Genomic DNA, 27,710 nt, shown 5'->3' on the forward strand with positions numbered 1-27,710 from the left:
AAACACACCCCACCCATTGGGGCTCCTGAGTCGCTCTCTCTGCCCTGCTCCTCTCCTTTAGGTTCAGGTGGTTCAGGGCCTTGTTCAGCTGCCAGCAGAGGAACAGGGTGGCCCCGCTGCAAGTCCAGGAGGAGCCGGTGGTGATAGGTGAGCAAGTTTGGACAATGGAGGATTAGGGGGCACCTCAGGGTGCAGGATTTGGAGGGGGGACAGCTGGTCAAAAGATGCAAAGAACCAGACGGCTGGACCTGACCCAGGCTCCATCTGCTCCAGGTCTTGGGGTGTCCCACCCCTGTAGTAGGACTTTTCATCATGTGTAGAAGCAGAGGAATCCAGGAGAAGACTCTTGAAAGAACCGGGCCAGGTGTTCTGAGAGGAACTCACCTGTCCCCATGTTTTCCTCTTTTTGCAGATGTGCCACAGGTTCTCTTCCATCCAGCAAGAGTGAGTATTGGAGAAAACAAGAGCAGGGAGAGGATCCCTCAGAGCTGCCTGGGCTCTTTGCCCCCCACTCTGCACTTCTGACTGACAAGTTTCTTTTGCCATTTCAGCTGCTGGCGCGGGAGCTAGATTCCTTGCTCCAGGTGACACAGAGCTGCCAGGCAGCTGCCCTGAGAAGCCTCCACACCCTTCAGGTGTCCAAGCACCGGACAGCAGAGGCCCTTCTGGTGAGTGACCAGTGGTGTGAGGGACCCCCATGGTGAGGTGGGGGGCTTTGGGGAGGGGCTTGTGCCAGCTTAGGGCATGGGGTTGCCGATCCCGCAGAAAGCAAAGCCTGGCCTTTGGGGTCGGAGCCACCCTCTGGCTGTCCCCCGGAAGGAGCTGGAGTCTCTCCTCTGCTCTGCATGTTTGAGGGACTTCTTTGTGTGCCTGAGGATCATCAGCACAGGGAGGGAGGTCCTTTGTCTTGAGCTTGTCTTTGCCTGGCTCTTACGTAATTCCACCCCGGACTTAACCTCTCTTCTCTCTTTTCCCAAAGGATCTGAAGGGTCAGTTCCACCGCCTGCTGGAGGGTCTCCTTACGGAGGCCCCCAATGCTGCCACCCTCCTCCAGATACTCCATGTTAAGTGTCCTGATCACCTCAGGGTGGTTTTAGGGTTGCCCAGAGTGGAGTAGCAGCCTTTTCCAAGTGTGGAGAAAGAGCTTTGGCTCAGATGAGACTTTTTTTAAGAGGGCAAACTGAAAGAGAAATTTTATACCCCTGTGGGGTGGCCTCCTCAAATATTTTATTGTGGGGGTGGGTGGGTGGGGCAAACACACCACCTTTAAGAGTTGGCGCCTATTGTTCTTAGGAATGTCATTCGGAACTAAACTTAATAAAAAATAAAAAAAAAGCCTCTGGTTTCATCAAGATTGAAATTCTAAATAGCCTTTTAAGGAATGTGTAGGAATAATGCTGCCACGTCCAAAAGGCATCAAGTGGTGCTTCCGCACTCCTCTCTCAAGTGGTATGCGGGCACCCTGGCAACGTCACTAAGCGTAACGAACCAGGGGCGTAGAGTCTGCACTTCTCCACATACCACACGAGATAGATAATCCTCAGAGGCCAAGCCAGCCATGAGGAACATCTCCCATACACCACAACTTATTCATTCCTCAGAGGCCAAGCGAGCCATGAGGAACATCTTCACATACATCATAAGTTATTCATTTCTCAGGGGCACAAGTTACCCATGAGGGACAAGCATGCTATAGAGAAAAATAGGTCTGAGCATAAATGGGCATAAGTGTGTTCTGCTGAAATTATTGGATAATGCTAGATAGGTGTGCTGTAATGATTGGTTTATGGCTTGTGCATATGCATTTTCTATAACTAATAAATACGTGGTCACGAGAGAGCTCAGGGCTCTCGTCCCACGACTGGTTGAATTCTATCAGTTGTCTGTCTTCCTTCACGAGAGCCCACCGCTTGTAATAAGCCTCGGTGCTACTCCCTTCGCTGCTACATCGGCTGTTACAGGAATGTGGGTTTTTTATGCAACCTCGGCAGCCAGAATTATACTGGCAAAAAAAATGGAAATCTGACAAAATACCAGGTTTAATAGAATGGAGAATAAAGATGTTTAAATTTGCGGAGATGGGACAATTAACAGCATCAAACAGAGGATGTTCCAATCAAGCAATTAAGAAAGAGTGGGATTGTATTAAGGAATTCATGGTGAATATGGGTGCTGGTATAACTTCATAGCCGCAAGATAACACAAATTTGAGTAGGAATGATAGAATAATTAGATAAAGTGAACAACGCAACAATAATAAATAGTACAGTAGGTAAAAGAAGATCGGACACGGAGAGAGGGAAGCGTGAGGGATGGGAGGGGGGAAGGGGAAAAGTTTTTTTCTTTAGGTTTGAATATATTGAATATATATTGTTTGTTTTTAACTTGGTTTTTTCTCTTGTTTTGTTTTGTAACACTAAAGTTTTTAAATAAAGATTCTTAAAAAATGTTTCTCTGCAAAGAGGAAGGGGGGGAAAGAGTTGGCGCCAATTCCCTACATCTACAGGTCTAAGCATGATTACAACATAGAAACACAACATAAAAACACAAAACACCACATTTTAAAAGGGCATTAGATGTCAATCAGCCAAGGGCCCGGTTAAAAAGATGCTGATTTGCCTGGCTCCTAAAGCTGTATAATGGTTTTTCTGACCTTTGTATGGATTCTTTTATGTGAAGTGAGACTAGGGGTCAGGTTACTGCGTCACAGTTCTCTCAATGGAGGAGGCCGACTTCCTCTTTAGATCTCCCGTGGCCAATTCTATCAAATCAAAGCAAATTTATCAGTCCTTTTAATCACAGTGCCCAAAGTCCTCAAATTTTTAATCTGGAAGAATCCACCTCTCTTCACTGCCGGCTCGGAGCTTCAGTTCGCGAGGGTAACGAAGGCGCTCAAAAATGGCTCCGGCGACTACCACTCCACTCTCTCCGGGGCTTGTACTAGAGTGTATCGTCTCCCCTGTATGAATTCTTTGATGGGAAGTGAGATGGGAACTCATACTGAAGCTCTTTCCACATTCCACACACTGTTTTTTTTTAAATATAATTTTTATTAGATTTTAACAAGGAATACAGAAAAAAAAGAAAAAAGGACAAAAAAGAAAAATACAACAATCAAAAGAAAAAAAAAGACAAAAAGAAAAAAGATTCAGGCTTCCTCATTTCCCCTTCTTGAGTTCTTATTGTTAAAAATAGTTCTTGCATTTTCCCATTCTAACTTCACATTCTTTTTTCTAAGTTTCAACTTTTTCATTGCTATTATCCATTCTCCTTATACTTTGACCTCTTTTTTACTAACATCCTCTCTCCAAAATTACTATTATCTAACCCCTAATCTCTTTCCCTTACCCAAAAATATATAAAATTTGCATCGAAATCTTTTACCCATTTACTTCCACCCACACAACAAAGTTCCCACCCCCCCTTCCCTGAAGTCGAAGTCTCCAGATGTATCAGCCAGGTTCTTCATACAATCCTTAATACATTCCGAGATCAGACCATATTATATCAAACAATACCAAATAATCCAGAACCCCTCAACCCACCCCTAGTCTGTCCCATTCCAACTTTTGCCGAACTCTTGCCCCCCTCTTCTGTAATCCCATCACTTTATATCTTTGCACCTTTTCATCCTCTTTCTGCCCCCCAACTGTTTGCATCCTCCCCTCTCCCACCGGGGCGCTGATTTTCCCAGCCTCTTTTTTGGGGTGCTTTTTTGCTTTCACCCTCTCCTGTTTCACTTCTCTCACCAGTGAAACAGTATTTTCTCCTAATTTTCCTCCCTGTTCTACCCCTTCCACCAGTGGAACAGTGTTCTTCTCAGAAATTAAATCCATTAGTTCAGCATATTGTCCTTCAATATTGTCTTTCTCCTCTTCTAGGTTTTTTACATGCGTCACTCCAGCACAGTCCTGGTCTTCCAATCTTTTTTCTTCTCCCTTCTCCTGATTTTCTATTTCAATTGGTTCCTGTGTTTTAAAGTCAGAAACAAATGTCTCCACAGTCTCCTCTCTCAGGAAATTTACATCAAGCTTGGAGATACTCACTTGCTTAGTAAGTTCCAAAATTGTTGCCAATATTAAGTCCCACTGTGTGACTTCCTGTCCACTCTCTGGAACCTTCTCTCCTAGTCCTTTGTCTAAGACCTCCTCCATCTTTATGCAGACAGGCAGTGAAGTTTATGTTTTTGTCCAATATAAATGAAAAGTCAAAAAAAAAAGTCAGGAATCTAGTCCCACTTGGTCAAAATCACTCTCTTTACTCCTTCTTTTCCTCAGAGTCAATACTGAGCAGCCTCGAAGCAAAACAAATCTTCTTTCACTGTTCTCAGTCTCTCACATTCAGCCAGACGCATTCCATTGTATTGTGACGTCATTCAGCAGACTGACTGATCCTTCCTTTGACCCGACTCCAGGCTCGCAGGGGGCTTTTCTCATGCTAAATCTCAGTCTTTTGCAGAGATAAATACACCGCTTACTTTTTCCTTTACTCTGCCTCAGGAAAAAGTTCTTTTTGCAGTATTTCTGGGTTTTCTAAGCTTACTGCGATCTTTAATTACTCAATTGGGGGGAGATGACTTCCCTTTTTAATCTCCGCCTCCCACTGCCAAATTCTTGTTCCGAATTGATTAATTTCAACTTACTTCGTCCAGATCATAACTTTTTCAGGAAGAATCCACCGCTTGCAGGCTGAAGGCTCGGAGCTTCGCTTCTTGGAGGTAACGATGGTATGCCTAAAATGGCTCCCGCGACTGCCACTCGGCTGACTCTCAGGAGCTCTTGCGGGCTTCCCGGGCAGCAGAGGAGTCGCTTCTGGAGCTCCGCCAGGCAAAATTTGCCCCCTGGATGCTCAACCAGGGGTATTTACGGGGATCCGCGTGCCCCTGCGGATTTCCCCCCCCCTCCGCGATGCCAGAAACCTCACAGCGTGAGGTTTCTGCGCCTCCATTCCAGCGCGGCAGACTGGAAGTCTCCACATTCCACACACTGATATGGTTTCTCCCCTGTATGAATTCTTTGATGGGAAGTCAGATCACAGCTCTGCCTGAAGCTCTTTCCACATTCCAAGTGCTGATATGGTTTCTCCCCTGTATGAATTCTTTGATGGGAAGTCAGATCACAGCTCTGCCTGAAGCTCTTTCCATATTCCACGCACTGATAGGGTTTCTCCCCTCAATGAATCCTTTGATGGGAAGTGAGAGAGGAGCTCTTACTGAAGCTCTTTCCACATTCCAAGCACTGATAGGGTTTCTCCCCTGTATGAATTCTTTGATGGGAAGTAAGACTGTGGCTGTGACTGAAGCTCTTTCCACATTCCACACACTGATAGGGTTTCTCCCCTGTATGAATTCTTTGATGAGAAGTGAGATGGGAGCTCGTACTGAAGCTCTTTCCACATTCCACACACTGATAGGGTTTCTCCCCTGTATGAATTATTTGATGGGAAGTGAGACTGTGGCTGTGACTGAAGCTCTTTCCACATTCCCCACACTGATAGGGTTTCTCCCCTGTATGAATTCTTTGATGGGAAGTGAGATAGAAGCTCTGACTGAAGCTCTTTCCACATTCCACGCACTGATATGGTTTCTCCCCTGTATGAATTCTTTGATGGAAAGTGAGATTGTGGCTCTGACTGAAGCTCCTTCCACATTCGAAGCACTGATATGGTTTCTTTCCTGTATGAATTCTCTTATGCTTACTGAGAGAGGAGCTCTGACTGAAGCTCTTTCCACATTCCACACACTGATAGGGTTTCTGCCCTGTATGAATTCTTTGATGGGAAGTGAGATAGAAGCTCTGACTGAAGCTCTTTCCACATTCCAAACACTGATATGGTTTCTCCCCTGTATGAATTCTTTGATGAGAAGTGAGATGGGACCTCTGACTGAAGCTCTTTCCACATTCGAAGCACTGATAGGGTTTCTCCCCTGTATGAATTCTTTGATGGGGAGTGAGATCGCAGCTCCTTCGGAAGCTCTTTCCACATTCCACACACTGATATGGTTTCTCTCCTGTATGAATTCTTTGATGGAAAGTGAGAGAGGAGCTATCAGTGAAACTCTTTCCACATTCCACACACTGATACTGTTTGTCCCCTCTATGAATTCTTTGATGGGAAGTGAGACTGTCCTTCCTACTGAAGCTCTTTCCACATTCCAAGCACTGATAGGGTTTCTCCCCTGTATGAATTCTTTGATGGGAAATGAGTTTGGAGCTCTGACTGAAGCTCTTTCCACATTCCACACACTGATAAGCTTTCTCCCCTGTATGAATTCTTTGATGGGAAGTGACATTGTCGCTGTAACTGACGCTCTTTCCACATTCCATGCACCGATAGGGTTTCTCCCCTGTATGACTTATTTGATGGCAAGTGAGAGAGGAGCCATGACTGAAGCTCTTTCCACATTCTTCGCACTGATATGGTTTCTCCCCTGTATGAATTCTTTGATGGGAAGTGGAATGGGAGCTCTGACTGCAGCTTTCTCCACACTCCAAATTTTTACATGGGTTCTCCTCTCTGGGGATTCTGTCGTGGTCATCTTTGTTCTCGATTTCCAATTCATTACAATCTGCAATGGTGACAAAAAGGGATTAGAGCCTCAGGAATAAATGGAGAAGAACTGAAGGGAGTTGGTTGTGTGTTCATTACCTGTGTTATTTGTCATTAACCAACATATTTATTATTAGATTCTGATTAGTTGTTGAATGTTGCTTTGTTTGATATACAATAGTGGTCAAAATTGTGGAAGCCTTTTGGGAAAAAGTATATTTCAGAGGTGTGATGGCTCATAACACAACTTCTTTTGGAGTTATATTATATTATATTATATTATATTATATTATAATATATAATATTATATTATAAAATTATATATCAATGGAAAGATAATTTAATACATAATGCAACCCAGAAAGTTTGTTCAATTACCCATATTCTATCAAACATTATAGCCAAATAACCAGAGAAAGGAAGCGAAACTTGCTTAGGTTGACTTTTGTCAGTGTGTTATGTGATTGCTATCAAATTGGTTGGTATTTTTTGTTCTTTCATTTAGTGAGGTTGTAAAACATAATAAAATTATAGAAATGGCACAAAGAGTTGACTGGTCACCCAGAAAGCGATGTAAAATAGTACTATTAAGTGAACAAAGCTACAGTTATGAAGAAGTTAGAAGAGATATTGGGGGGAAATTAACCAAAGGTGGCCTTTCTGTATTTTTGAAGATGTATAAGGAGACTCAGTCCCTACAAAATCAGACTGGTAAAGGCAGGGAAAGGTGCACAAAGGCAAGTGACTATCGAAGAATGGAGAGACTCTCCCTACATGACAGAAGAAAATCATCTGGGTGTAGACAAGATGACATGGCGCAGTGTAATATGAAGTTGAGTGCAAGGACTGGTCTAAATGTTATAGTTCTAAGGAAAAAGCCATTGTTATCTCTCAAGCAAAGGTTGAAAGGATTAAATCCATGATAACTGGACAGAGGAACAATGGGACAGTGTTATTTGGAGTGATGAGACCCAAATCTCCTTGCTTGGTAGTGATGGCATGAAATACACGAGGAGAAGAATCGGATAAGATTTACCTCCTACTTGCATTACACCGACCGTGAAACACCCAGGTAGTGTGAAGATCTGGGGTTGAATGGCAGTGTCAGAGGGCCTGATATGGCTACTCTAGAGTAACGACTCCAGCATGGTCTTTTAAGGCTTTTATTAAGTGCTGATTATTTACAGTGTTCAGAGCAGTAAAAATGCATCCTTAAGGTGAGGTGTCAGAACCTCCGAATGGCGATTGGCCCGTTTTCTTCCAGCACCAAAGCTTTGGCAGACCCAACCTCTTCCCCCTACGTTTGCGTCGCAATTCGGGAGTTGGGGGGATTGGCCTCCCCCCCCGTGCGTCCAACTTCCTGTCCCACCTGAGGCATGGGCTCCACAACCTTGCCTGAGCCTCGGACACCACTTCCTGACTCTCCGCTGGAGGCAGAGCTCTCCTTACTCTCTCCAGCGCTTGGGGATGGGCTGGAACTTAAGATGGGAGGGACTTCCCTGTATCCCTTGTCCCTCACATCCACCCCCCTCCCAGGCTCCTCCCCCCCCCTCCCTAGGGGCTCTCTGCTTGCTGGGGACGAGTGAAACCCCAAGAAGTCTGTGGCATCCGAGCCTGTGGGTGTAAAAATTTTCCCCCAATCCGGTGATCTTTCCCCCTCCCCCTGAGAAGACGGGAATCCCAAGAAGTCAGTGGCGTCAGAGCTGGTGGGAGTAAAAATGTTCTGCCAGTCCTCTCCTGCCTCTGACGTCGTCGACCTCGGTGAAACCCACACCTCTTCTTCCGTATCCTCAAATTCCGCTTCCCATCTCCATGGAGAGCTGCTGCCTGCGATCCCTTCCTCCCGCCGCTCCCCCTCTTCCTCCCTTTCCATGTGCCAGGGCTTGGGCCTGTGGGGGAACAGGGCGTGGAACTCTTCTACTAAAAATTCCTCAGGTACTTCCGTGGCTGGTATCCACTCATTGTGGGACGGCGGAGTGTCCTCCCATGCTATCAGGTACTCCAGCCCTCTCACCCCTCTCCTTGAGTCTAAAATCTCAGTTGCCTCATTGAGCTGACGGGCGTTTCCCGTCTCCCCCCCTCCCTCTGGAGGCTGATCGCTGTCCCTGAACCTAGTACTTTCTCTGTACGGCGACAGCAGTGATCTATGAAACACTGGGTGCACTCTCATGTCCTCAGGCAGTGCTAGCCTGAAGGCTACCGGGTTGACCTGTTGCGTGACCGTGAAGGGGCCCAGCCTCCTGGGTGCTAACTTCTTGCATCGCCCCCTGGTGGGAAGACCTTCCGAGGATAACCAAACCTTGTCCCCCACCCTGATGACCTCTCCCGGTCGCCTGTGGCGATCTGCCCCCTTCTTGTACGCTTCCTTGGCCCTCTCCAAGTGTTCTCTGAGCTGCTGGTGCACCGTCTCCAGGTCCTCTGCCCAATCCTCTGCCTGTGGGCCCTCTTCCTCCTCCTCCCCCTCCCTCTCCGGGAAAGATCTGAGGTCGCGCCCGTAGTTGGCCTTAAAGGGCGACACCCCTGTGGAGACGTGCACCGCATTGTTGTAGGCAAATTCTGCCAGTGGCAGGCGATCCACCCAGTCCGTTTGCCTCTGGCTGACGTAACATCTCAGGTACTGCTGCAGAATGGCGTTGACCCGCTCCGCCTGTCCATTGGTCTGCGGGTGCCGAGCCGTAGACAAACTGACCTCCACCTGCAGGAGGTTCATTAGCCGCCGCCAGAACCTGGAAACAAATTGGCGGCCACGATCCGAAATAACTCTTAAAGGCAATCCATGCAGTCTGAATACGTGGTCAACAAACAGTTTGGCCGTCTCTTCTGCCGAGACCGCCCTGGCACACGGTATAAAGTGGCACATTTTGGACATGAGGTCCACCACCACCAACACTGCGGTCTTGCCCCTGGACGACGGCAGGTCTGTGATGAAGTCCATGGACACTACTTCCCACGGCCTGTGCGGTGTGGCTAAGGGCTCCAGCAAACCTGCTGGTGGCGCTCTGACCACCTTTGCTCGCTGGCAGGTGTCACAGCCCCTTACATAATCCCTCACATCCTCCCGCACCCCTGGCCACCAGAAGTGTCTCATAACTAGGTGAGTGGTTTTGTCCCTTCCGAAATGACCCGCCGTTGGGTTGTCGTGCATCTGCTTGAGGACCTTACCTCTCAGCTGTTTGGTGGGCAGGTACAGGGCTCCCCTGTAAAAAAGCAAACCCCTCCTTTCCTCAAAGTCTTTAGCCTGCTCCCTCCCCCCTCGCAGCTCTCTGAAGATGCGGGAGGCAAACTCATCTGCTGCCGTCAGTGCGGTGAGTTCTGCCTCGCTCACCACTGCTGCTCCGCAGGACCATGCTGATGGGGGGGAAATGTGCCTGGGCGCTGGTGGCAACTCCTGCTCCATGTACTCTGGTTTGCGGGAGAGGGCATCCGCCCTGACATTCTGCTCCCCCGGGATGTAGTGGATGGAGAAGTTGAAGTTCGAGAAGAACTCTGCCCACCGTATCTGTCGCTGGTTGAGCACCCTGGCCGTTCTCCAGAACTCCAGGTTCTTGTGGTCTGTGCACACCTGGATGGGGTGCTTGGCGCCCACCAGGAAGTGTCGCCAGTGCTGGAAAGCAGCGTGGATCGCAAGAAGTTCCCTATCAAACACCGTGTAGTTGCGTTCAGGCTGTGTCAGCTTCCTGGAGAAGAAGGCACAAGGTCTCCACTCTCTGTTGGCGTCCAGTTGCAACAGGATCGCTCCCAAAGCCCGGTCCGAAGCATCGGTCTCAATGCGTAGGGGCGCATCCTGCACTACGTGGAACAGGTTCTGGTCGGACGCGAACACCCTTTTGAGGCTTTCGAACGCTGCTTGCGCCTCTGGCGTCCACCTGAACTTCTGCTTGCCTCTCAGGCAGTCCGTGATGGGAGCCGTAACCCGCGAGAAGTTCTTGATGAATTTCCTGTAGAAGTTGGCGAATCCTAGGAGGCGTTGGGCATCTTTGCGCGTCCTGGGGCTGTGCCAGTCCAGGATGGCCTGCACCTTGTCCTTGTCCATCGCCAGCCCCTTGTCTGACAGCTTGTAGCCCAGGAAGTCCACTTCCCTGGTGTGGAACTTGCACTTCTCCAGCTTCACATACAGGTGGTTCTCCTTCAGGCGTTGCAACACCTCCCTGACATCCTTCACATGTTGCACTGGGTCAGCGGAATAGATAAGGATGTCATCCAGGAAGACCAGGCAGTTCTTGAAGAGAAGGGACCCCAGGACGTGGTGCATGAAGGCCTGGAAGCATGCTGAGCCCCCTTGCAACCCGAAGGGCATCACCAGATATTCAAAAGAGCCCAGAGGCGTGAACATCGTGGTTTTCCACTCATCGCCTTCCCGGATCCTGATCAAGTTGTACGCCCCCCTCAGGTCTAGCTTGGTGAAAATCTTGCCCCTGCGTGCCGCTGTCAGGAGATCGTCCACTCTGGGCATGGGGAAAGCCACTGGCTCTGTCACTGAGTTGAGCCGTCTGAAATCCACCACAAGACGGCGCTGTTGCGTGTCTTTCTTGTCCACCCAGAAGACCGGGCTGCCTCCTGCTGCCTTGCTTTCTCTGATGAACCCCCGTTTGAGGTTCTTGTCTATGAACGCACGCAAATCCTCGAGTTCCTGATCTGACATGGCGTACAGCTTGGCTGGGGGTATCGTTGCCCCTGGTACCAGGTTGATCTGGCAGTCGAAAGACCTGTGTGGGGGTAGGTGGTCGGACAACGCTTCGCTGAAGACCTCCTGCAGGTCCCAGTACTGCTTGGGTATCGCCTCACCCCCTTTGACATGCATGGTGGCCACCGTGGCTATTGGAGGCCCCTCCCCTGGTTGGTGCTGCATGCAATGTTCCAGACAAAAGTCCGACCCAAACGTGATGCATCTCTGGTGCCAACTTATGGAGGGGTCGTGGCGCGCCAGCCAGCTCATTCCCAAAACGATGGGGGGGTCTGAGATGGTTGTGACGTTGAAAGCCAGTGTCTCTGAGTGCCTTCCCACCGTCATTCTCATGGGGGGGGGTTGATGAGTGATGGCCCCTCCCAGCAACTCTCTGCCGTCAATGGTGGCTACGTGCAGGGGGAAATCCAGCTGCAGAAGCTGGATCTGGTGCTCTTCTGCAAAGTTTCTCGAGAAGAAGTTGGCTGAGGCACCACTGTCAATTAAGGCGAGGACAGTCAGGGGATAGCCATTTGGGAGCGTTAGCGTGACTTCTAGAACCACTCCTGCTCTGGGAGGGGTGGGCTGGCTCTGCTCCTCTCTGTGCGGGTGGGCGGGCTGGGGCTGTTGTCTGCTGACTGTGCCTGGCTGCTGCCCCTTGTCTCCTGCAGCCAGGCTGTCTCGTTTCCCTGCTGTGGTACTGCTTCAGTGGGGGAAGGTACAACCGTTCCCGCCTTTCCTTGCCACTCTCTGCGATGAGGGCAGTCTCTGACGCGATGCCGGGGGGAGTTGCAGAGAAAGCAATTCCCGCCCCTTCCCTCCTTGCGTCTTGGCGCCGCCGGGGTTTGAAAAGCCCCCGCGCGCGCGCGCTCCACCGATCTCCATCGGTTCTGGCTCTGGGCTTGGTCTGGGCGGGTCTGGGGGTGGTCCCTGGGGTGGGGTTTGGTGATGTGGTCTGTCCTGGGAGCGTGGGAACCAAGGTTTTGCTGCGCGCGTCGCTTGTTTGTCATACCATCTGGATTCCTGTCTCACCCCCACCGCTAGCGCCGCTTTGCTTAACTCATCCATAGTCCGCGGTCTAGGACCTCTTGCCAGCTCATCCTTAACATCTGCATGCAAACCCAGGTAGAAGGCTGATTTCACTGGCTCACTTTGCAGATCCCACCCCAGTTTGTGCACCAGCATGGTGAATCTCGCCCAGTAGTCCCTCACTGTCGATTTTCCTTGTGTTAAGTTATGAAGCTCCTGTTTAGTGGCCTCCATTTCACTGTCACTAGCGTACATTATTTTTAAAGCTTCTAGAAATAATTTTGCGTTCTTCATGCAAGGATTTTTTTGCGCGATGAGTGGTCTTACCCATTCCCGGGCGGCCCCCGTCAAATGCTCTATGATAAAGGAGACTCTGTGCGCGTCATCTGGGAATTCTGCTGCATGCAATTCCAGCGCATAATTTATTTCTGTCTCGAATCCTAGGTACTCCCTAGGGTCGCCGCTAAACTTGGTGACTAGGCTCTGTCCCCTTCTCACTTGGACTAGCTGCGGCTGGGGCGCCCCCCCACCTCTAGCGGCTTTCTCCTCTTCCAACTTTTTCTGCAGGTCCAATACCATCACCCTTAGCTGTTTCTCAGTCTCCTCTTTTGTCCTCACCTGGTCCACCAGCTTGTTCAGCTCCTCCTGCGCCCCTCGCGCTTCCTCCTGAGCGGCATGCAATTGCTGCTGTGCCTGCGCTGTGAGGTTCCGTAGCTCCTGCTTCGCTGCTTCGGCCTCCAGCCTCCACTGCTCAGCCTCTTGAGCGCTCATCGCTGCACTCCAAAGTAGCCAAAAAAAGATTCGGAGGTTGCTGTCAGAGGGCCTGATATGGCTACTCTAGAGTAACGACTCCAGCATGGTCTTTTAAGGCTTTTATTAAGTGCTGATTATTTACAGTGTTCAGAGCAGTAAAAATGCATCCTTAAGGTGAGGTGTCAGAACCTCCGAATGGCGATTGGCGCGTTTTCTTCCAGCACCAAAGCTTTGGCAGACCCAACCTCTTCCCCCTACGTTTGCGTCGCAATTCGGGAGTTGGGGGGATTGGCCTCCCCCCCGTGCGTCCAACTTCCTGTCCCACCTGAGGCATGGGCTCCACAACCTTGCCTGAGCCTCGGACACCACTTCCTGACTCTCCGCTGGAGGCAGAGCTCTCCTTACTCTCTCCAGCGCTTGGGGATGGGCTGGAACTTAAGATGGGAGGGACTTCCCTGTATCCCTTGTCCCTCACAGGCAGCAAAAGGTGTGGGCAGAAATTTGTGTCATTAATGGGAATGTAAATGCCCCAAAATGCATAAATGAAACACTTGAGCCCAAACTGAAGTGTTTCACAGGTGATCTTTTCACAGATACTGAAGTATTTATATATATTTATAAAAATATTAATTTATTAATTTATTTTCCATTTTATCAGGATTCAGCCCCATGTTATGTTGCTGCTGTGTGTAAAAGGTGCTTTCAATATAATCCTATTCCACTGCTGGAATGGCCTGGGAACAGCCCAAACTTTAACCCAATTGAAAATCTATGGAGCCGACTAAAGAAACTTGTTAGTCAGAAGCAACCCAGCAATAAAGCCCAATTAACAGAGGCAACTATTCAGTCTTGGTTTCACATTCTTACAGCTGCAGAACTAAAAACTTGGTTCACTTCACAGGAAGGCGTTGTAAGGCCGTAATTAAAGCTAAAGGTCACCAATGGTTACCAAAGGTTTCATGTTTTTTCTTTATGACTGCTGTTCCAATAAATACTCAGTCATACTTCCACTTGGATCGCTGTAGAAGATGGTTGAAAATTCCTTCTCTCCGACCCCCACGGGCTTATTTACGAGGCTGTAGAGGGGAGTATGCAGCCTCCCGAAGTCTCCCCAGGGTATGGGGACATGCAGTCTCACCTGGAGTTGCCCACTACCAGCTTCGACTTCAGAAGGAGGAAGAACCTGGGGGCTCTGGGTGGAAAGCCCCCGTGGGAGTTTCGATCCCCCGGACGCCAACCTCTATGAGCGAAAACAGGCTCCATGACAAGAGAAAGATTGGGTATAAGTCATGGACATGCTTCAGACAAGGAAAGAAGATTTATACTGCGAAACTCAGCCACTGAGAAAACAAAAGATAACAGAGGAATGAAGAGCTGAAAAGGGTATGTAGCAGAACTGAGGGCGGAGCGAGAATTTTATAATATTTTTATTGTGCTTCATAATCTACTCAACAAAACTCCCGCCTGAAGAACCATGAACAATATTAACAAAGCAAGCGAGAGTGGAAAGTGGGAAAATTATTGAATATAGTTTTATTAAATATATAAATTATGCGAATTGAAAACATAAATAATCAAAGTATGTACTCGTGGGTTTGCTTGGAATGCGGCTAAAGATTCCTCAAGATGTGGACATTAAAGAGAAGCTAGCTCATTAGCAGCTGGAAACTTGTCAATGAACTTTTGAGTTATGATGCAGCTATAAATTATAGTCCACCATAATGGAGACAAAGCCGCCTACATATTTGTCAAAGGGGGGAGAGAGCCATAAATAAGACATTAGATGTGTGTTTATAGGTTTGATCTGACAGCTCTCCCCCTGGAAAGGCTATATGGAGTAGCGATCTGGGGCGGTCTGGAGGCAACATCACATTTATGGGGACTGCTCTAAGATGGCTGCGGCTGGCTGTAAGAAAGATCTTTGGATTTTTGGACGGACTTTTCAAGATACCAGCGTGTGAAGAGACAGTGTTAATATATATAGAAATCATAGGCATAATTTCACACAGAAACATATATGGTTTGGTCAAACTCGCTTGCTTGAAAAAACTCAGGGACTTGAAAGAAGACGGAAGGATTTCAATCGAGTATTAGATAAGATCAGGACTTGATTGATTAGAAAGCACTAAATATAAGAGAACTGGGCTTTATGAGTCTGAAGTATGGGAAGTCAAATTTAAATTTGTGCAATTCGGTAGAAGATTTGGATTAATTGTTTAATTGATATTTGTATAATTTGTATAATTTGAAAATGGATTAGATGTTGAAATTGGAAAATCTAATAAAAATGTTAAATAAATAAATACTCTGTCATAAAAGCTATTACATTACTGTCAGGGGGCTCCCATAGGGTCCGTGGGAGGAGGTAGGGGACAGATCGGGTTACAGGGATCCGAAGCCGCTCCTCTCCAGCAGCACCTCTTCCAGCCAAAGAAGCAGCGATACATGCAATGAGGAGGAAGGGGAAATGGTCAGCTCGGAAGGGAGAGGGGTCACGGAGGCTAGCTTGGAGCCCCTGCACCACCTTGGGCAGGAGGGCTCAGAAAGGGAGGCGCTACCTCTGCCCACCCAGGTGCGCAGAGAGGTCAAGCGCAAGGAGGGGAGGCCGGCGCTTTGGGGTCTCCAAGTTCTTATGCTGGGGGAGGAGCTGGAAGCGGGCACTCCCAGATTCTGCGAGTGAGTAGATCAGGGATCCCCAAACTGCGGCCCTCCAGATGCTTTGGCCTACAACTCCCATGATCCCTAGCTAACAGGACCAGTGGTCGGGGAAGATGGGAATTGTAGTCCAAAACATCTGGTGGGCCAAAGTTTGGGGATGCCTGGAGTAGATGGACATGTTTTTGTAGCTCTGCACTGTAAATAGTTTGGCACCAATAAAACTGCAAAAGACAGTTCGAAGCCTGGCGTCGTTACTCGTGAGTAACCACCACACGCCCTTACAATTACATTCTTCATTAAAATAAAAAAATTTTTATTTTAAAAAGGTGAGTCAGGATAAGGTGGAGCCACCAGCCCCATCCGCTGGGGAGTCAGGATAAGGTGGAGCCACCAGCCCCATCCGCTGCAAAATGGGGCCTGCCCCCCATTCCTCCCCCTCTCCATGCCCCCATGAACTCTGGAATTTGACTCTAGGGCATTGGGAGGGAACTTCCCAGAACAGCTCACGAGGAGGGGAGAAAGTGGATCCTTCCATCAGGCAAGCTGGAATGCTTGCGTAGGCAGAATGACTTGAAAATCACAAGGTGGAGTACCACCTATTTGCACAAAGATGAACACCCATAATTAAAACTCAGAATAAAATAAGCATCCATAAATAAAATGGGCAGCAATGCAATCCTATTGAAACAATACCTCAATTAACAGGAAGGAAACAACAGAGCATTGTGTAGCAAATCATATTGATGCTGTCTCAGAGGAGGACATTTCCCTTCTTCTTTTAGGGTCCAGTGTGCCTTGAAGATGTCGCTATTCATTTCAAGGACGAGGAGTGGGCGTTGCTGGATCCTGACCAGAGAGCTCTGCATAAGGACGTCATGGAGGAGAATAGTGGGATTGTGGCCTCTCTTGGTAAGGCTCCCTGTGGGATCGTCATATCTGCCTGGGAATTCAAAAAATACCTCCTATATTTTCACAGAGCTCAACAGCACCCCCCATAACACCTGGGAACCTAACACCCCCACAATAAACAGTAAATTACAGCTTTTTCTTTAAACCATCTTCCTCAATTTATTTTTCTACCACGATTGGGCTGGTCTAAACTGCCCAGGCCATCTTAAATGTCACTCTCAGGATTGTTAGGAAAGATAAGTAGCTTCAGGTTTTCTGTTTTTGTTTTTGCTCCTGTCCGTCTTGGGTTGACCAAAGAGATGACTGACATTGGAGATGGAGGGGATGCCATGACTGGGCCAAACAAAATCCATCCCAGAGAAGAGCTAGGCTTATTGAATCTCAGGTCGTGATAGCAGTGATGATGATGATGATGATGATGATAATACAGCGATACCTCGGTTTACAAACTTAATCTTTTCCAGAACAGGACTGTTCTTAAATCGAGGTACCACTGTAGTAATAATAATATTTTTTATTTATAGTGTGCCCACCTGGCTGGCTTGACCCAGCCACTCTGGGCGGATTCCAACACATATATAAACATGAAACATAAATAATAATGATCTGATCCCATATAAAAAGAACATTAACTTAAAAATGAACAACTTATCCTAGCAGCCAAAATTGTGGAAACCTTTTGTGAAAAGTTTATTTCTGAGGTTTGATGGCTCATAACACCGGTTTTGTGTGGAGTCGTACCATAAAATGATGTATCAATGGAAAGATAATTTAATGAAGAATGGTTACAGGTAGGTAGCCGTGTTGGTCTGGATCGAAGTAAAATAAAAAAATTCCTTCAGTAGCACCTTAAAGACCAACTAAGTTTTTATTTTGGTATGAGCTTTCGTGTGCATGCACACTTCTTCAGATACAGTGAAATGGAAGTTTCCAGGCACTTATGTAGAGAAGGGGTGGGGAGGGGTGGGGATGGGGAGGGGGGATCACTCAGAAGGGTGGTGGAAATGGGTGATTGACTGACTGATAGCTGTTGATGACCGCAAACGACTGCAAATGGTTTTGCATGAAAAAGCAAGGGTTGAGATGGCTGAAGATCGCTTATCATGTATAATGAGATAAGAACCCGATATCTCTGTTCAAACCAGGTCCCTCCATGGTTTTGAGCTTGGTGATAAGTTGCAATTCAGCAACTTCTCTTTCCAGTCTATTTCTGAAATTCTTTTGTAGTAAGACAGCTACTTTGAGATCTTGTATAGAATGTCCTGGGAGATTGAAGTGTTCTCCTACTGGTTTTTCTGTCTTCTGGTTCCTGATGTCAGATTTATGTCCATTTATCCTTTGGCGTAGGGTTTGGCCTGTTTGTCCAATATAGAGAGCTGAAGGGCACTGTTGGCATTTGATGGCATACACAATGTTAGAGGATGAGCAATTAAATAGTCCTGAGATGGTATGTTGGATGTTGTTGGGGCCAGTAATGGTGTTGTCTGGGTGTATGTGGCAGCAAAGTTGGCATCTGGGTTTATTGCAGGCTCTGGTACCAGTGTCCATGTTAAGTCTGGTGGTTGTATTATTGTGGGTGAGGAGTTGTTTAAGATTGGGTGGCTGTCTGTAGGCAATGAAAGGTCTTCCTCCCAGAGCTTGAGAAAGGGAGCGGTCATTGTCCAGGAGAGGCTGTAGATCTCTGATGATGCGTTGTACTGTTTTAGCTTGGGAGCTGTATGTGATGACTAGTGGTGTTCTGTTATTTTCTTTTTTGGGTCTGTCTTGCAGCAGGTTCTCTCTAGGTATCTGTCTGGCTCTGTTGATCTGTAGTTTAACTTCATCAGGTGGATATTTTAGTTCTAAAAAGGTTTGCTGTAGATCTCTTAGGTGAGATTCTCTGTCTGTAGAGTTGGAACAGATGCGGTTGTAACGTAAGGCCTGGCTGTATACGATGGATTGTTTGGTATGTTTGGGATGGTAGCTAGAAGCATGTAGATATGTTTGTCGGTCAGTTGGTTTTCTGTATAAGGTGGTGTCTATACGTCCATCCTGTATTTTTATAGTAGTGTCCAAAAAATGTATTTCTTGCATAGATTGGTTCATTGTTAGGTTGATGGTGGGGTGAAAGTCATTGAATGTCTGGTGGAAGGTTTCCAGGGTCTGTTGTCCATGTGTCCAGATAATAAAAATATCGTCAATGTATCGCAGGTACAGGAGAGGTTTGAGTGGGTAGGAGTTAAGGAAACGTTGTTCTAAATCTGCCATGAAGATGTTGGCATACTGTGGGGCCATGCGGGTGCCCATGGCTGTGCCGCTGATCTGGAGGAACAGGTCATCACCAAATTTGAAGTGGTTGTGGGTAAGGACAAAGTGGCAGAGTTTGGTAGCAAAGTCCGCTGTGGTTTTATCTGAAATGGTGTTCCTTATGGCTTGTAAACCATCATTGTGTGGGATGTTGGTGTATAGAGATTCCACATCCATAGTGGCTAGTATAGTATTGTTAGGAAGATTGTTCAAATATTGTATTTTCCTCAGAAAATCTGTGGTGTCACGTACGTAGCTGGGAGCACTGATAGCATATGGTTTCAGAACAGAGTCCATATAGCCGGAAACACCCACTGTAATGGTGCCAATACCTGAGATGATGGGGCGTCCTGGGTTTCCTGGTTTGTGTATTTTGGGTAGAAGATAGAAAGTTCCTGGCCGAGGTTCCGCTGGTGTGTTTGTGAGGATCTGTTCTTGGATGTGTAGGGGTCACATCCAAGATCAACAGAGCCAGACAGATACCTAGAGAGAACCTGCTGCAAGACAGACCCAAAAAAGAAAATAACAGAACACCACTAGTCATCACATACAGCTCCCAAGCTAAAACAGTACAACGCATCATCAGAGATCTACAGCCTCTCCTGGACAATGACCGCTCCCTTTCTCAAGCTCTGGGAGGAAGACCTTTCATTGCCTACAGACAGCCACCCAATCTTAAACAACTCCTCACCCACAATAATACAACCACCAGACTTAACATGGACACTGGTACCAGAGCCTGCAATAAACCCAGACGCCAACTTTGCTGCCACATACACCCAGACAACACCATTACTGGCCCCAACAACATCCAACATACCATCTCAGGACTATTTAATTGCTCATCCTCTAACATTGTGTATGCCATCAAATGCCAACAGTGCCCTTCAGCTCTCTATATTGGACAAACAGGCCAAACCCTACGCCAAAGGATAAATGGACATAAATCTGACATCAGGAACCAGAAGACAGAAAAACCAGTAGGAGAACACTTCAATCTCCCAGGACATTCTATACAAGATCTCAAAGTAGCTGTCTTACTACAAAAGAATTTCAGAAATAGACTGGAAAGAGAAGTTGCTGAATTGCAACTTATCACCAAGCTCAAAACCATGGAGGGACCTGGTTTGAACAGAGATATCGGGTTCTTATCTCATTATACATGATAAGCGATCTTCAGCCATCTCAACCCTTGCTTTTTCATGCAAAACCATTTGCAGTCGTTTGCGGTCATCAACAGCTATCAGTCAGTCAATCACCCATTTCCACCACCCTTCTGAGTGATCCCCCCTCCCCATCCCCACCCCTCCCCACCCCTTCTCTACATAAGTGCCTGGAAACTTCCATTTCACTGTATCTGAAGAAGTGTGCATGCACACGAAAGCTCATACCAAAATAAAAACTTAGTTGGTCTTTAAGGTGCTACTGAAGGAATTTTTTTATTTTACTTCGATCCAGACCAACACGGCTACCTACCTGTAACCATTCTTCATTAAATTATCTTTCCATTGATACATCATTTTATGGTACGACTCCACACAAAACCGGTGTTATGAGCCATCAAACCTCAGAAATAAACTTTTCACAAAAGGTTTCCACAATTTTGGCTGCTAGGATAAGTTGTTCATTTTTAAGTTAATGTTCTTTTTATATGGGATCAGATCATTATTATTTATGTTTCATGTTTATATATGTGTTGGAATCCGCCCAGAGTGGCTGGGTCAAGCCAGCCAGGTGGGCACACTATAAATAAAAAATATTATTATTACTACAGTGGTACCTCGATTTAAGAACAGTCCTGTTCTGGAAAAGATTAAGTTTGTAAACCGAGGTATCGCTGTATTATCATCATCATCATCATCATCATCACTGCTATCACGACCTGAGATTCAATAAGCCTAGCTCTTCTCTGGGATGGATTTTGTTTGGCCCAGTCATGGCATCCCCTCCATCTCCAATGTCAGTCATCTCTTTGGTCAACCCAAGACGGACAGGAGCAAAAACAAAAACAGAAAACCTGAAGCTACTTATCTTTCCTAACAATCCTGAGAGTGACATTTAAGATGGCCTGGGCAGTTTAGACCAGCCCAATCGTGGTAGAAAAATAAATTGAGGAAGATGGTTTAAAGAAAAAGCTGTAATTTACTGTTTATTGTGGGGGTGTTAGGTTCCCAGGTGTTATGGGGGGTGCTGTTGAGCTCTGTGAAAATATAGGAGGTATTTTTTGAATTCCCAGGCAGATATGACGATCCCACAGGGAGCCTTACCAAGAGAGGCCACAATCCCACTATTCTCCTCCATGACGTCCTTATGCAGAGCTCTCTGGTCAGGATCCAGCAACGCCCACTCCTCGTCCTTGAAATGAATAGCGACATCTTCAAGGCACACTGGACCCTAAAAGAAGAAGGGAAATGTCCTCCTCTGAGACAGCATCAATATGATTTGCTACACAATGCTCTGTTGTTTCCTTCCTGTTAATTGAGGTATTGTTTCAATAGGATTGCATTGCTGCCCATTTTATTTATGGATGCTTATTTTATTCTGAGTTTTAATTATGGGTGTTCATCTTTGTGCAAATAGGTGGTACTCCACCTTGTGATTTTCAAGTCATTCTGCCTACGCAAGCATTCCAGCTTGCCTGATGGAAGGATCCACTTTCTCCCCTCCTCGTGAGCTGTTCTGGGAAGTTCCCTCCCAATGCCCTAGAGTCAAATTCCAGAGTTCATGGGGGCATGGAGAGGGGGAGGAATGGGGGGCAGGCCCCATTTTGCAGCGGATGGGGCTGGTGGCTCCACCTTATCCTGACTCACCTCTGCCTCTCGACCTCCCTCCTCCCACTTGCCTCCTTCCTCTTCTGCCTCCGATTCTAGACTGCATTCTGCCACAGAGTCTCCCAGCTCTTCTCAGGCGTCTCCCTCTTCCCCCTCTGACCGCCCATCCTTCTTCTACCTCCACTTCTTGGGCTCTGAGCCATCTTCCCTTCCTGGCCAGGGGAGTCCTGGGCTGGTGCTTCCCAGGACTCCCCTGAGTGCCTGCAGGTCCTGTCCCTGCCTCTTTTCTTTTCACCTTTTAATAAGGTTGCCAGACTCAATAGAGGACAGGACATCTGTGCCTTTAATTGCCCTGCTCTCTTTTGAGTCTGGAAACCTTAAAGAGAAACCAGCAGACCCTTTGTTTAATTTCCAAGCAATAGAGGAATCCTGTCCCCTATTGAGTCTGGCAATCCTACTTGTCCACCAGGTTTCTCTTACGCACAGCAACCCAGGCCTTGTGGGCGGGGAGGGGGGGTTGCAGTGATTTTTAGGAAGTCATTAGTCTGTACCAGGCGTCCTATTGGGAAGACCCAGTTTTCTGAGTGCATGTTCTGGACATTGGGCAATAGGGGCAGTACAGGATTCCTCTGGTGTACTGACCTCCCCACTGCAGCAAGGATTCCCTGCCCGAGCTGTTTCAGATCGTGGTGGGTGTTCTCCTGGAGACACCTAGTATGGTTGTCTTAGGGGATTTTAATATCCATGCCAACACAACCTTACAAGGGGCCACTCAGATTTCGTGGAAAGCGTGGCCTCAATGGGGTTGTCCCTGAATAAGTCTGGCCCGACTCATAGCCGCGGACATGCCTTGGACCTGGTGTTCAAGCCGATTCCCTGGTGGCCCGCTGGAATATGGAGTTAACCAGGGCTATTGACTGTTTGGCTCCAAAGCACCCTCTCCGATTGCATGGAGCCCGGGCAGCCCCATGGTTTTCCCCGGATCTGAGGGAAATGAAACAATCGCTGAGACAGCTAGAGTGCCGGTGGCGGATAACTCGTTCTGAAGCTGCCCGGACACAGGTTAGCTCAATGTCAAGCCTACCAAGTGGTGGTAGCGACGGCGAAGAAGACTTTCTTCACCGCTTCTATTGCATCTGCAGAAAACAGCAGCAGGAGACTTTTTCAGGTGGTTTGCAATATAGTGGAACCACCTGCGCCATCGGGGCCCAGTTTGGGCCACATGATCTTCTGCAATTATTTTGCAAAGTTTTTTGCAGATAAAATCGCTCAGATTCGGGAAGAGGTAGACTCCACCGTGGGAGCAGGGCCAGGGCGGGAGAGTGCTAGAGTCCTGTCTAGTCCAGTTGTGTGGGATCAATTCCAATCTTTTACCTCCGAGGATGTGGACAGGCTGCTTGGATGAGTGAAACCAACCACCTGTCTCCTTGACCCTTGCCCATCCTAGCTTATAAAAGCTAGCCAGGAAGGGCTGGGCGATGGGCTCCACAGGGTGGTGAATGCCTCTCTCTGTGAGGGAGCCTTCCCACAACCGCTGAAAGAGGCGGTCATTAAACCGCTTCTTAAAAAAACATCTTTAGATGCGGCCAATATGGCCAACTATCGCCCAGTCTCAAATCTTCCATTCTTGGGCAAGGTGATTGAGCGAGTGGTTGCTGAACAACTCCAGGCACGCCTGGAAGAAGCGGACCATTTGGATCCCTTGATTCAGGCCTCATCATGGGACTGAAACTGCCTTGGTCGCACTGGTTGATGATCTCCGGCAGGCTAGGGATGAAGGTGAGAGCTGTTTCCTAGTTCTGCTGGATCTCTCAGCAGCTTTTGACACCATCGACCATAACATCCTTCTGGACCGTCTAGAGGGTTTGGGAGCTAGGGGCACTGTCATACAGTGGTTCCGCTCCTTCCTCCTGGGCCGTGTTCAGAAAGTGGTGGTGCTGGGGGGGATGAGTGTTCAGACCCCTGGGCTCTCACTTGTGGGGTGCCTCAGGGTTCCATCCTCTCCCCCATGCTTTTCAACATCTACATGCAGCCGCTGGGAGAGATCATCAGGGGGTTTGGGCTGGGTGTTCATCAGTATGTGGATGATACCCAGCTCTACCTCTCTTTCAAATCAAAACCAGTGAAGGCGGTGAAGGTCCTATGTGAGTGCTTGGAGGCGGTTGGAGGATGGATGGCGGCTAACAGATTGAGGTTGAATCCCGACAAGACAGAAGTACTGTTTGTGGGGGACAGGAGGCGGGCAGGTGTGGAGGACTCCCTGGTCCTGAATGGGGTAACTGTGCCCCTGAAGGACCAGGTGCGCAGCCTGGGAATCATTTTGGACTCACAGCTGTCCATGGAGGCGCAGGTCAATTCTGTGTCCAGGGCAGCTGTTTATCAGCTCCATCTGGTATGGAGGCTGAGACCCTACCTGCCCGCAGACTGTCTCGCCAGAGTGGTGCATGCTCTAGTTATCTCTCGCTTGGACTACTGCAATGCGCTCTACATGTGGCTACCTTTGAAGGTGACCCGGAAACTACAACTAATCCAGAATGCGGCAGCTAGACTGGTGACTGGGAGCGGCCGCCAAGACCACATAACACCAGTCCTGAAAGACCTACATTGGCTCCCAGTACGTTTCCGAGCACAATTCAAAGTGTTGGTGCTGACCTTTAAAGCCCTAAAGAAAGACAGGAGGGGGTGGGAGGGGGGAAGGGGTTCTTTTTATTCGCATTTATTTCCATAGACTCGCATAGCTATAGGCAATGGTTATGATTTATAAGACTTGATGTATTTGTGTTATACTGTTGCCATATGTGCTTTTGCTCTATGCCATATTTTAAATTGATTAATAAACTTGCTTTTTAAAAAAATTTAAAAAATAAAGCCCTAAATGGCCTCGGTCCAGTATACCTGAAGGAGCGTCTCCTCCCCCATCGTTCTGCCCGGACACTGAGGTCCAGCTCCAAGGGCCTTCTGGCGGTTCCCTCGCTACGAGAAGCCAAGTTGCAGGGAACCAGGCAGAGGGCCTTCTTGGTAGTGGCACCCATCCGGTGGAATGCCCTCCCATCAAAGAGAACAACAACTACCAGACTTTTAGAAGACATCTGAAGGCAGCCCTGTTTAGGGAAGCTTTTAATGTTTAATAGATTATTGAATTTTAACATTTTGCTGAAAGCCACCCAGAGTGGCTGGAGAAACTCAGCCAGATGGGAAGGGTATAAATATATAAATAAATAAATATTCCTGGTTCCCTGGCTGCCTCCTCCCACCATTCCTCTGTGCCCAAGCAGTCCATGACATTGCTCCAGCCCTTGGCCTTTGACCCCACAAGGCAGCTTCCCCTGACCTGATCTGGTTCCACAGCCGCTGCTTCCCTTCTGCCCCCAAGAAAAGATGGATCAGGAGGTCTTGCCAGCATCATTCTGTCACCTGCAAGAGAGAAAAGGTAAACAGGATGCCAGCAGTGCCTGCTTCTCTCACAGGTGAAACAGGACATCTCTAACTACAGATGGGCCTTTGAGAAATCCTTACCCGCTGAGAGCATTTGGACATTTGTGCCCATTCAAATACATCTCCCCTCCTCTGGACCCTTGTTCCCAACTGTCTCCCCCCAAAAACAAGAGGAAAAGAACCCTCAGATGAGTTGGAAAAAGAACAGAATGAGACCAAATGGAGAAAAACCACCTTCCTCCTTACCCAGTGGCCTCTCTCTGGTGTCCAACGGAGGCCTCTCTGCCTCACAGGAATCCAGGTCCATTTCTGCAAAATGATCCTTTCCCTGAAAAAGAAACAAGGATTCAAAACAGAGAATGGGGAGAAATATTAGAAAGAGAATGACAAAGATTTGAAGGGTGTGAGATCTCATTCCATGGATTCTTTCCCAGAAAGCAAATGGGCCATCAGCAGACCATTATGGGATGTTCTCTGTCCTGTTTGGAGCCCCTTGGGAGCATCCAGAGGAAAGTCTCTCTCACCTGCTTTTTCTCTTCCTGCTTTTTCTCCTCTGTCTGACTCAGGAGGAAACCTTCGGCCAGGGCCACCGCCTGGGAACAGGTCTCCGCTCCACATTCCCTCACCCAGCTCTCCATCTCCGGGGGAAGGACAGCCAGGAACTGCTCCAAGATCACCAGGTCCAGCATCTCAGCTTTCGTGTGCCTTTCTGGCTTCAGCCACTGGTGGCAAAAGTGGTAGAGTCGGCTGCAAACCTCTCGGGGTCCTTTGGCCTCCTGGCAGCAGAACAGCCTCAACTGCTGGCTTTGCACCTCTGAGCGGAGGGCGTCCTCCTCACCCAGGATCTTCTGCACTGGGCTTTCCCAGAATCCCCCACTGCTCCCAGTTTGGTTGGCATGGCCTCTTATGGTTGCAGGGCCAGCTGAATCTCGCTCTTCCATCTGTGCTCTCAGGAAGCCTCTAAGAGATCGGAAGGAACCCTTTGGTCTTCTGCCAAGTTCTGTCCGTCTTAACGAGAAGCTCTAGGAAATCCTACAAAGCAAATACATTGTTCTGTTACAGAATTTGTAGGACAGGGGAAAATAATGGTTCCCTGAGCAAGCATGGATGAGTCTTACTGGGAACCAGGGCTGGACTGCCCCACATCCCAGACCATGAGCTATCTTTCTGAAAAGAAAGAGGATGAGGAAGAGGGGAAGACATAAGTCTCTAGCCTCCTAGCAATGCAAAATGTGGAGGCAACTGAAGGGATTTCTGGGAGATTAATCAGCCTGGATTCTGCTGCCTTCCAGTCAATGCATGAAGTCAGAACCGAATGATAAGGGAATCATTTGTATCTTGTGAGAAATGGATGATTGGCTCTAGTGGGGGTCCTCACCTGGGGGTCCTCAGGAGTTGCCCCAAACCCCACCCCACCCCCCTGCTTCTGTCTCCTTTTCTTGCACTTGGACTCTCTGCCGCTCTCAAGACAGACTCCTGGGGTGGGGTCCCTGTTTCTTTGCTCTGAGGGCCAGGTATGCATCTGGCCAACCCCCTGAGGGCCAAGTGGATGGGGCCAAAGACATCTCCCTTGAAATTTAGGCGGGCAATTTATTATTATTAATATTATTATTATTAACAACACAGCCATTGATGCCAAGGTCCCTGGAGGCTCAGTGAGTAGCAGCGCCCATTTCCGGCTCAGCTGGTTTTCCAGCAACAATCCCTTTGGGACAGAGAGGATGTGGTCCTGGGATGCCATGCTCTGGGTGCGAGGGGATTGCTGCAGTGGCCTCCGTGTGGAGCTGCCCTTGGAGATGAATGGGAAACTGGTCTGCAATGCAGCAGCCAGACTATGGGCTGGGATCCCTCTCCTTATTCCTGGCCTTTCTCTCCCACCTTTCCTCCCTCCCTCCTCCAAGTGGGTATTTTAATAGAGGGGGGGGCTAGTCCACCTCCTCGTCCAGCTTTGGAAAACCATTTGCACGTGTTTCCTCTGTTGTGCAATGACGCTGAGCGACGTCACACAGAGTTAAAGTCCTAGGGAAGAAGAGAGATTTGGTGGGAGTTTGGGATCCTCTGATCTCCAGGAAGGGGAGCCTTGCAGGAAGGGGGGTCTTTGTTCAGGAGGCCCTTGCTCCTCCCTGGCAGGACCCTCTCCTCCGTGACTTGGCTTTGTCGTCGTCCCCCCCGGCACCCTCCCCTGCTGCAGCCCTGGGACCCCCCCTCTCCCCACTGCACCCTCTGGGGGGGGGGGGAGAGAGGAGACTCACCAGATCATCCCAGAAGGGAGGGGACAGTGATGCAGCCCTTGCAGGAAAGACACCAAAGCAGGAAAGTACTGGGGAGGGAGGGGCCTTGGCTCCGGAGGACCTGGCCCCCCTTTTCTTCCGGTCCTCTCTAGGAAGGCAGCTCGGTTCCCTTTAACCCTTGCAAAGCCGAGCTCTCCGAGCTTAGCCCTCTCTCGCTTGGCAGAACCTCTGTTTTTATTATTTTTTATGGATTGGGGGGGGCCTGAATTCTCTGGCTATGGCAATGGCCAGAGATGCTTTTTGGGGGTGAGGCTCTTGGTTGGACTCTAAGCATCTCCCTCCCTTGGCCAGAAACCAGAGGAACAGCTTGCAGGGAAAAGGGCTTTGCAGGAGGCAAGGAACCTCCTTCTCGAATTCAGGAGTGGA

The 27,710-nt window shown here is 48.3% G+C and overlaps 1 protein-coding gene across 1 annotated transcript; it reads right to left on the reverse strand.

Annotated features, from left to right (window-relative positions):
• Positions 1-36: 36 nt before the first annotated feature.
• On the reverse strand, positions 37-27,458 carry LOC132592058 (zinc finger protein 883-like). Its single transcript, XM_060274127.1, has 6 exons — positions 27,306-27,458; positions 25,578-26,085; positions 25,300-25,381; positions 24,950-25,032; positions 21,115-21,241; positions 37-6,568 (listed from the first exon to the last, which is right to left on the reverse strand). Exons 2-6 carry the CDS (start codon positions 25,992-25,994, stop codon positions 5,172-5,174), a joined length of 2,106 nt encoding a protein of 701 aa, XP_060130110.1. The 5' UTR covers positions 25,995-26,085; positions 27,306-27,458; the 3' UTR covers positions 37-5,171.
• Positions 27,459-27,710: the final 252 nt, after the last annotated feature.

This window comes from Zootoca vivipara, chromosome 4, assembly GCF_963506605.1.
Source record: "Zootoca vivipara chromosome 4, rZooViv1.1, whole genome shotgun sequence".
Classification (NCBI taxonomy): Eukaryota; Metazoa; Chordata; class Lepidosauria; order Squamata; family Lacertidae; genus Zootoca; species Zootoca vivipara.